At 47.6% G+C, this 10,434-nt stretch overlaps 1 protein-coding gene across 1 annotated transcript in view; it reads left to right on the top strand.

Moving 5' to 3' along the window:
• The first annotated feature begins 5,116 nt into the window (after positions 1 to 5,116).
• Positions 5,117 to 10,434, top strand: part of dpp6b (dipeptidyl-peptidase 6b) — a 178,119-nt gene continuing 172,801 nt past the window's right edge. The window contains exon 1 of the mRNA XM_060928201.1: positions 5,117 to 5,478. Within this exon, the coding sequence (XP_060784184.1) occupies positions 5,419 to 5,478 (60 nt within the window). The 5' untranslated portion in view covers positions 5,117 to 5,418. The remainder of the gene's footprint in view (positions 5,479 to 10,434) is intronic.

Raw genomic sequence — 10,434 nt, 5'->3', positions numbered from 1 at the left:
TGCGCTAGCAATACGCTAGCTTGAGGAGCAAAGCAGCTTGATAAATGGCGCAAACCGCAACGTCACAGGCAATCGGAGAGATGAGCATGGCAAAACAACGTTTCGATATGATGTATTATTATTAATAATTATATTTTATAATAATGATTAAAAAACTAATTACAATATATTTAATAATTTTTTTTTAAAGGTATATTTTTTCCGCAATTTTTTTGTTATTGTCCCTCCAACTTTCTGAGGCCCCCACTTTAAAAACCACTGCCATAGACAATCCTTCTCTCAGTGGGAGGAAACCAGAAAACCTGGATGAAAGTCATGTGAAACTCCACAAATACCCCTTTTTGACCAACAGGGAACGGGTTCTTGAACCAGTTCCGCTCAGGATTCTTTGAATGTTAGTGCCAGCTAGCAACCAGGCCCATGTTTTCACCAGTTTTGAGTGGAATCATTGTAATCAAGGATGCTTCATGAACGGAGGGTGGTGGACAACACGATACACAACAGGAGTAAACAGTAGGAGCAAGATGGCGGTGTGCATTGATTTACCTCTGAGCTTTTGTTCTATTATTACAGATATTTGTTTTTGGTCCATTTTTTTCTGAAGATGTTTCCTTTTCCGTTGCATTCTCCATTGCTACCTCTCCAAACTAACAACACGCCCACTGACGTCATCATGGATTTGCGCTGGAAAAAACAGCTATATTTTGTTTCCATATTTTGGGAACCAACTTTTTAGGCTACAAACCAATTTATTTTTGATCGAAATGCTCCAAATGGCCTGCGATGACCTGGTGACTTGTCCAGGGTGTACCCCGCCTCTCGCCCATAGTCAGCTAGGATAGGTTCCAGCTTGCGTACGACCCTGTACAGGATAAGCGGCTACAGATAATGGATGGATGGATGCTCCAAATGGTTCAGAATTTGGGGTGGTTGACAAAATACGGATAGGTCACGGACTACGGATTCATGGAAATATAAAAAAAAAAGAAAGGATACACACTATGGAGTTGTGGCAGCGGGGGCGTGGCCGAGCGTCAGTCTGTGAATGGAGGGCGGAGTCAGGGAAGGTGAGTGGTGCTGTGCTTCTGTGCTCCACCTACACCAGAGTCTTCCTACAGGAGTGGTTATAGATTTTAATACGGATGCATCACAGATGCTAGTAGTTTGCGGATTGGTTACGGCTTTCATACGGATGATGTATCACGGAAAAAACAAATTCAGAATTCTAAAACAATTAAATGTTTGGACTGTCGAAGTTATAATTAAAATCTCATATCTCATCTCATCTCATTATCTCTAGCCGCTTTATCCTTCTACAGGGTCGCAGACAAGCTGGAGCCTATCCCAGCTGACTACGGGCGAAAGGCGGGGTACACCCTGGACAAGTCGCCAGGTCATCACAGGGCTGACACATAGACACAGACAACCATTCACACTCACATTCACACCTACGGTCAATTTAGAGTCACCAGTTAACCTAACCTGCATGTCTTTGGACTGTGGGGGAAACCGGAGCACCCGGAGGAAACCCACGCGGACACGGGGAGAACATGCAAACTCCGCACAGAAAGGCCCTCGCCGGCCACGGGGCTCGAACCCGGACCTTCTTGCTGTGAGGCGACAGACTACACATTCAAAAGAAATTAAAACATTGATCTTTTTTTTTTTTTTTCACTACACAGTGGCTTTAATACTTGGTGGATATGTTAAGGGTTGTTTTACAATCAGGGTACGCAAGCTAAAAATCACATTTAACACTTATTATCTTCAATATCAAAAGGCTTGACTAAAGAAACTTGGTTGTTTATTGTAGCCCTGTGATAGCTCTATTTACCATGCAAAAAAAAATTGGTGATAACGTTATTTTTGGTGAATGTATGGCAATATATGTCATATTTAGCAAAATTACTCATCATTTAGAAAAAGTGCTTTTTTGACCATAGGTAGCTCCAAAAGGGATGCACTTAAATCATTCTTTATACCATAAAACAAATATTTGGTTCCATATCATTGGAAACATAGTTAAATTTTAATGTTGAATGCCAGTAAGTTTTCAGACTATTTTGATCAAATTAGTGTCAAAAAAATGTCCTCTCCGAGACAGCTAATTTCTCAATATAAAAAAAATGATTATTTTCATCCTAAAATGTGGTCAAGATATTGGGACATAAATATTAGAGACAACTAACACAAAGCTTACAGCCTTATATTTAAAAGCACTATGGAAGTAGTGGATTCTGAATTGTCAAAAAAAAAAAAAAACGTCCTCTCCGAGAATCACTTCATTTGTTTCTCCCAGCCCTGCTTAAAGCTACACTTTAGCTGTGTTCACACTTATACCGGTACGAAAGTGGTATAACTGTATCGATACAAAGTATACTGGTACAGTTTAGTGCATCTGTCCACACTAGCGAGAAATGTTTGCGGTTTTCTTTCACGGTAGTTGAAATGTGCGTGTGCGAAATGTTTCCGTGGTTACCGAGTAACTTCCTTCCGAGAATATGGCGGATGAAACAACGTGTGTGCTTTTTGTTGTCAATGTACAGTCTGTATTTCTGGTGGTCGTTTATTCAGTCGAATCGTATAAAACGCGTGAGGCAGCTGAGAAAGAAACAAAGAAAACGAATCTCCGTTCTTCGCTGTTTTATTCAGCAGAACCCGGAAGAAGTAGGAATGGTTCATTGCGCATGCGCATTATATTTGTATTGATACAGAACCGCTTCATCTGTCCACACTACAGCGAAGCGCTACAGTACCGGTACGAAACCCATACATTTGTGGGTTTCGTACCGATACAGTTATACCGCTACAGTACCTGGGAAATCCCATGCTGCTTTGCACAATCGTTCCGATCTGAAAAGACAGCATGGAAACTATGATCTAAAGGCTCGCCTGAGTTAGGGGGCCAATCAGAGAGTGGGGAGGGGTGGAAAGACGGTGACGCATACTACTCGACAAACGGAAGCTTGTAGTTTATTTGGGACTGTTTACAGATCACATTTAACAAGGCGGCGAGCGATACGAACCAAACTTTCGATCAAGCTTTAGACACTGTTCTGAATAGTTTAGAGCGAAAGTTTGTTTTAAAAAAAGAACAGCGTTTGGTGTTTCAGTCTTTCTTCGCCTCTTCGTCGCCCTAACTACGTTACCGGGTACAACTTCCATGATTGGCCATGGGCTACGTATACGCCAAATGATAGACATTCGCAACGTCCAATAAACGGCTGTTGACAATCGTAAACCACACCTCCCCTACGAGAAATTCAATAGGCGGATTCCAGACCATATTTCACTTGTGATATGGTCTGGTGTTAACCAGACGAAGTGTGGACAGGTGCCCTTACGAAAATTAACCATGGTTTTACTATGAAAACTAACCATGGTTTTACCATGGTTTATAGTTATTCATGGTTTTCATGGTTTTTTTGGGTAACCATGAAAACCATGGTTCATGACTATGGTTTAACCATGATTTAACCATGGTTTCACTATGGTAAATGTTAATGTATCTGGGCTGTTAATCGAGATCCTTCTCTACAGCATTGACTGTTGGACGAAAGCATGGTAATACTACAGTTAGTGCATCCTTTTAAAAACCATACTATCCCTTTTTAAACTAATTTCATAGTTACTATGACCTATTAGGCAGCTGGGCCATAGAAGGTTCACGCTGCACGCTGCATGCTACACGCGTGTAAAGAAAAGTGGACAAACGTAGCATGACTTGCTCTGGGCCATAGAACGGCGTTCACGTTGCACGCTGCACACTTCACGTGTGAAGCGAGAAATGAACATGCACACTTTTTTCTAGGCGTGAAGATGGAAATATAAGTGCCAACCTGAGAGTAATGATGAGCTATTGTTCTGCTTCGATCGATTTCCTCCAGTTCGTTTGACCTGGCTGTATATGTTCCAGCACGAGGGTCTTCAAGGCATCGTACGTCGTGTATGACATCCTGGTATAATTGAAAAATAGTTCTTCATCGGGATTGTCAAGCAGATTATAGAATGTTCGGTGAAATTCACCACGGGTTTCTCTCAGAAGGAAGTGTTCTCGGCTCCAAATTCTGTTCCTTTTTCTCTTCCTCTGTCTCAGTAAAAGCAGAATGAGGCAATTGTCGTCATCCGAAGAGTCCATATTGTTGGTTACTCGGTCAAAGTAGAACAGACGCAACACGTGAACATCCAAGCATGAAGTTTAATGGCCCAGGGTCCGGTTCTTCACGTGAACGTGTAGCGTGAACCTTCTATGGCCCAGCTGCCTTACACATACAACTATGATGCTACCACAGCTACTGCAGTACTATGGATAAACCACAGTAATGCTATGGTTGGTTCATAGTACTTAGAATCACCATGAAATACCACAGTAGAACCATGGTTACTACCATGGATGAACCATAGTAATACTATGGTTGGTTCATAGTACTTAAAGATATTTTTTTTGGGGGGCTTTTTGCACCTTTATTGGATAGGACAGTGTAGAGACAGGAAATGAGCGGGAGAGAGAGAGACGGGAAGGGATCGGGAAATGACCTCGGGCCGGAATCGAACCCGGGTCGCCCGCATTCATGGTATGGCGCCTTAACCACCTGAGCCACAACGCCCCCGGTTCATAGTACTTAGAATAACCATGAGATACCATGGTAGAATCATGGTTACTACGTAAAAACCATGGTAAAACCATAGTAAACCATGGTAGATTTTCGTAAGGGTGTTGCGGTACGAAAGCAGTATCGTATCGGTACAAAATCCCTAGTGTGGACAGGGTATTTATTACACATGCCGATGTTCATATGTGTATTAATTTCCAAAAGTGCAGATTTGATAGTTGTTTGTTTTTTTTTTATTTGAATTTTGGACCCCTGTGACACAAACTTTGTACCCTGATTGTAAAACAACCCTTAAGTGTGACCTAAAAGTTTATAAATGGACACAAATTGTGATCACATTCCCTTCAATAAGGTGTGTAGTCCATATTTAGAAAGAAAGAAAGAAAGAAAGATGGCGGAAACAGCCCTCAGTTCCTGTGGAGAAAAAGGAGCTTCCAAAAAAGAGCGGGAATTAATTGGCCCCGCCCCCCGACAGCACCTCTGCTCTCTCACGCGCAGCTCTGCTAGGCAACCAAGCGCGAGCCCACGCGCACTTTTCCATTTCAGCTCGAGACGCGTCGGTAACGGCCGCGAGCACCGAATCCCGTCCATCTCTCTCTCTCTCTCACACACACTCTCTCTCTCTCACACACACTCTCTCTCTCTCTCACTCTCTCTCTCTCACACACACTCTCTCTCTCTCTCACACACACTCTCTCACTCACACACTCTCTCTCTCTCACACACACTCTCTCTCTCACACACACTCTCTCTCTCTCTCTCCGCCTGAAGCAGCCGCTTATCCTCCTCACATCTCAGGGTCTCCATGACTTCGGCTAAGGAGCGCAGCGCGCCGGTTAAAGCGCCTCAGCAGCAGCAGCAGCAGGTAGGAACAGAACAGAACAAGCGGTCATGTCTGATTCACCAGCACCTCCTTCTCCGTCTCACACACACACACACCCCTTCTCTTTCAGTCGGTAAAATGACGGAACACACGCACACTATAACGAGGTTTCTTGGCGGACAGAGACCCGGATGATGAGTTTTATTTTTATATCGTCACACATTGTTGCTTGGAACTCTTTCTTTCACTGGAAAGTCGCTTGACGCATGCGCAGAAAGTGGCGAACCGTCGTTAATACGTTAATTTGTGTACTCTCGAAAAGGTCATTTGCATATCAAACGCGTTACTCGCAGGAGGGGCGTGTTCTCAAGGTGTAGAATAGGTTCTTTATTTTACTGTTTAAAAAGTAAACGTTTCAACCGTAACGGAATGAATGAACAACTTGTGATTTGTGTGGGTTTTTTGGTACGGTCTTTGTCACTGATTGGTCACTGGGCTGTGGGGATCAGTGATTGATTGATTGGTCGGTCACTGGGCTGTGGGGATCAGTGATTGGTTATCGCCCAGTGATGATCTGGGATTGGTTAATTGACCAAGGCGGCGTGTTGATTGGAATAGCAATTGGATGTTGTAGTGATAATGGACAACCAATTGTTGTGCTGTGGTGATTTACGATGGGTCATTGTCCAGTGGTGATTAGTGGTTGATTTATTGTGTGATGGTGATCAGTGATGGGTTGTCTTAGAGTGAGGATGAGTGATGGGTTTTCATGCAGTGGGGCTCAGTGATTGCTTATTGTGCAGTGGGGGATGAGTAATTAATGATATTGCAATCAGGGACGAGTGACAGGTCGTCTCGGGGCGGCGGGGACGAGTGACGGGACATCTCGGGGCGGCGGGGACGAGTGACGGGACATCTCGGGGCGGCGGGGACGAGTGATGGGTCATCTGGCGGCGGGGACGAGTGACGGGTCGTCTGGCGGTCGGGGGCGGCGGGTACGAGTGACGGGTCGTCTGGCGGTCGGGGGCGGCGGGGACGAGTGACGGGTCGTCTGGCGGTCGGGGGCGGCGGGGACGAGTGACGGGTCGTCTGGCGGTCGGGGGCGGCGGGGACGAGTGACGGGTCGTCTGGCGGTCGGGGGCGGCGGGGACGAGTGACGGGTCGTCTGGCGGTCGGGGGCGGCGGGGACGAGTGACGGGTCGTCTGGCGGTCGGGGGCGGCGGGGACGAGTGACGGGTCGTCTGGCGGTCGGGGGCGGCGGGGACGAGTGACGGGTCGTCTGGCGGTCGGGGGCGGCGGGGGACGAGTGACGGGTCGTCTGGCGGTCGGGGGCGGCGGGGACGAGTGACGGGTCATCTGGCGGTTGGGGCGGTGGGGACGAGTGACGGGTTGTGTCGGGGCGGTGGGGACGAGTGATGGGTCGTCTGGCGGTCGGGGGTGGCGGGGACGAGTGACGGGTTGTGTCAGGGCGGTGGGGACGAGTGACGGGTTGTGGGGCGGTGGGGACAAGTGACGGGTCATCTCGGGGGCAGCAGGGATGAGTGACGGGTCGTCTGGTGATCGGGGGCGGCGGAGACGAGTGACGGGTCGTCTGGCGATCGGGGCGGCGGAGACGACTGACGGGTCGTCTGGTGGTTGGGGGGCGGCGGGGACGAGTGACGGGTCGTCTGGCGGTCGGGGGCGGCGGGGACGAGTGATGGGTTGTGTTGGGGCGGCGGGGACGAGTGACGGGGCGGCGGGGACGAGTGACGGGTCGTCTGGCGGTCGGGGGCAGCGGGGACGAGTGACGGGTTGTGTCGGGGGCGGCGGGGACAAGTGACGGGGGCGGCGGGGACGAGTGACGGGTCGTCTGGGGGTCGGGGGCGGCGGGGACGAGTGACGGGTTGTCTGGGGGTCGGGGGCGGCGGGGACGAGTGACGGGTTGTGTCGGGGGCAGTGGGGACGAGTGACGGGTCGTCTGGTGGTCGGGGGTGGTGGGGACGAGTGACGGGTCGTGGGGCGGTGGGGACAAGTGACGGGTCGTCTTGGGGGCAGCAGGGATGAGTGACAGGTCATCTGGCGATCGAGGGCGGCGGAGACGAGTGACGGGTCATCTGGTGGTCGGGGGCGGTGGGGACGAGTGACGGGTCGTGGGGCGGTGGGGACAAGTGACGGGTCGTCTCGGGGGCAGCAGGGACGAGTGACGGATCGTCTGGCGGTCGGGGGCGGCGGGGACGAGTGACGGGTCGTCTGGCGGTTGGGGGCGGCGGGGACGAGTGACGGGTCGTCTGGCGGTCGGGGGCGGCGGGGACGAGTGACGGGTCGTCTGGCGGTCGGGGGTGGCGGGGACGAGTGACGGGTTGTGTCGGGGGTGGTGGGGACGAGTGACGGGTCATCTGGCGGTCGGGGGCGGTGGGGATGAGTGCCGGGTCGTGGGGATGAGTGACGGGTTGTCTTGCAGTTCGAAACATTGTTCAAACTCTTCAAGTAGACAGTATTTGTTTTGAAGTTTTGCTTCTACTGACACTGGAGTTTGTTTAAATTGTAGAAAAACTTGCAGAATAAAGATAAGCTGAATATGTAGACATACGTACAAATATTAGTTCTCCGATACAATTCTGTGATTGTATTTTAAGTACAGTGGCTCTGTATTTTACATTTCTGTTTGTGGTGAAACATGGCGTGTTTGATATCTTAATAAATATAGTTTGGTTCAAGATACCAACTTGATATTTTGTGCATATATTAATGAAGAGATGGTCAGTTGGGAACATTTTCTGAAATCTGGTGATCTGAGGTGGATTTACCCCAGTGTTTATAGAGAAGAAACTCATCCCTAAAACTTGGTGAGCAGCTGAACATCCTGCAAATAGACTATATTTATTTACACTTGAAATTTTTCCACGGGATTTCAGAGTCTCCATATGAGCACCCGCACGTTAATCTGCACAGATGGAAAACTGAACCGTGGCTCTTTATTTCCCTTCTTTAGTTCGCACTCCTGTCTGTCACAGCCAAAGCAAAGCAACCTGCGCCTCCTAGCTATTAAAATCAATTAACCCAAACCGCCTCATCTGTTACTCACTGATTAATGTTCAGACCATCAATTAATCACGGCTCTAATCGACCTTGTTTTCACCGTTCTCCAGTCTTGACCTGTCTTCTCATGCTAACTATTTCATGCTAAACGAAGAAAGTGAGGGAGGGCTTGAAGAGATTTCTGGAACGCCTGGAACAGGATTTAAAAAAAAAAAAAAGCTGTGTGATTAAAAGAAGGCACGCTTATCACGTCGTCCCAAGCTGCTTCTCACGCTCGAAGTAGGTCTCTGATGATAATGATTAGGGTTTATGCGCAGACGGAAGAGCAGCCTGAGAATAGCTGTTGGAATCAGGGGGCTATATTTGGAGTGGCCATGCTGATAAAGTGGGTCTAATAGGCGGGATTAATTGGGAACTGCGACTTGACGTTCAGAGACGAGATAAAATAGAACGACTCCATGAAGAACAATTATGAGCAATCGGTTCTGGCTCAAAGCTGGAGCATCAGGCGTGGGGTGTTGGATGCACGTGAAACAAACTGATGATTATACACTCACCGGCCACTTTATTAGGAACATCCAGCCACCCGCTGTTTTGTTTGATGCAGTTCTCTAATCAGCCAGCCCTTCAGTGTGACTTTCTTTCACTGTGGCATGGGTGCAGGTTTGAGTATTTCAGACACTGCTGATGTCCGGAGGTTTTCACACACAAGTCTCCTAGAGTTTATACAGAATGGTGCGAAAAACAAAAAACATCATTGAGTGAGTGAGTGAACGACAGTTCTGTGGGTGGAAACAAACGCCTTGTTGATAAGAGAGGTCAGAGGAAAATGGACAGATTCGAGGTGGTTCGAGCTTTTTTGCCAGGAAGGATATAGCAACTCGTATAATCACTCTTTACAACCACGGTGAGCAGAAAAGCATCTCCACATGCAACAGAAAGAGAACACCACATTGGGTTCCGCTCCTGCAGCCGAGAACAGGGATCTTAGAATCAACAAGAAGTTCCTATTAAAGTGGCCGCTCAGTGTCGAGCGTCTTTCTGACACTCGAAACACTGTGACAGTACGTATAAACGCGTTTATGCTAGTTACAAGTCACAGCAATGTGGATTATAAACAGCTAAAATGGTCCAGGTCTGAAGTTTTCTAGCACTGAACACTTCTGTGAAGTCAGTGTATCATGACCTTCCATTGTACGTATACAAAGTACAAATTGTAAATAAAAACGGAATGCAATGATGTGGAAGTTTCAAAATTCCATATTTTATTCAGAATAGAACACAGATGACATATCAAATGTTTAAACTGAGAAAATGTATCATTTAAAGAGAGAAATTAGGTGATTTTAAATTTCATGACAACAACACATCTCAAAGTTGGGACAAGGCCGTGTTTCCTACTGTGAGACATCCCCTTTTCTCTTTACAACAGTCTGTAAACGTCTGGGGACTGAGGAGACAAGTTGCTCAAGTTTAGGGAGAGGAATGTTAACCCATTCTTGTCTAATGTAGGATTCTAGTTGCTCAACTGTCTTAGGTCTTTTTTGTCATATCTGGCTGGCCAGTTCAGTACCCGGACCCTTCTTCTACGCAGCCATGATGCTGTAATTGATGCAGTATGTGGTTTGGCATTGTCATGTTGGAAAATGCAAGGTCTTCCCTGAAAGAGACGTCGTCTGGATGGGAGCATATGTTGCTCTAGAACCTGGATATACCTTTCAGCATTGATGGTGTCTTTCCAGATGTGTAAGCTGCCCATGCCACACGCACTAATGCAACCCCATACCATCAGAGATGCAGGCTTCTGAACTGAGCGCCGATAACAACTCGGGTCGTCCTTCTCCTCTTTAGTCCGAATGACACGGCGTCCCTGATTTCCATAAAGAACTTCACATTTTGATTCGTCTGACCACAGAACAGTTTTCCACTTTGCCACAGTCCATTTTAAATGAGCCTTGGCCCAGAGAAGACGTCTGCGCG

This window comes from Neoarius graeffei, chromosome 1 (genome assembly GCF_027579695.1).
Source record: "Neoarius graeffei isolate fNeoGra1 chromosome 1, fNeoGra1.pri, whole genome shotgun sequence".
NCBI classification, from domain to species: Eukaryota; Metazoa; Chordata; class Actinopteri; order Siluriformes; family Ariidae; genus Neoarius; species Neoarius graeffei.
This window is presented reverse-complemented; position numbering and strand designations above follow the sequence as displayed.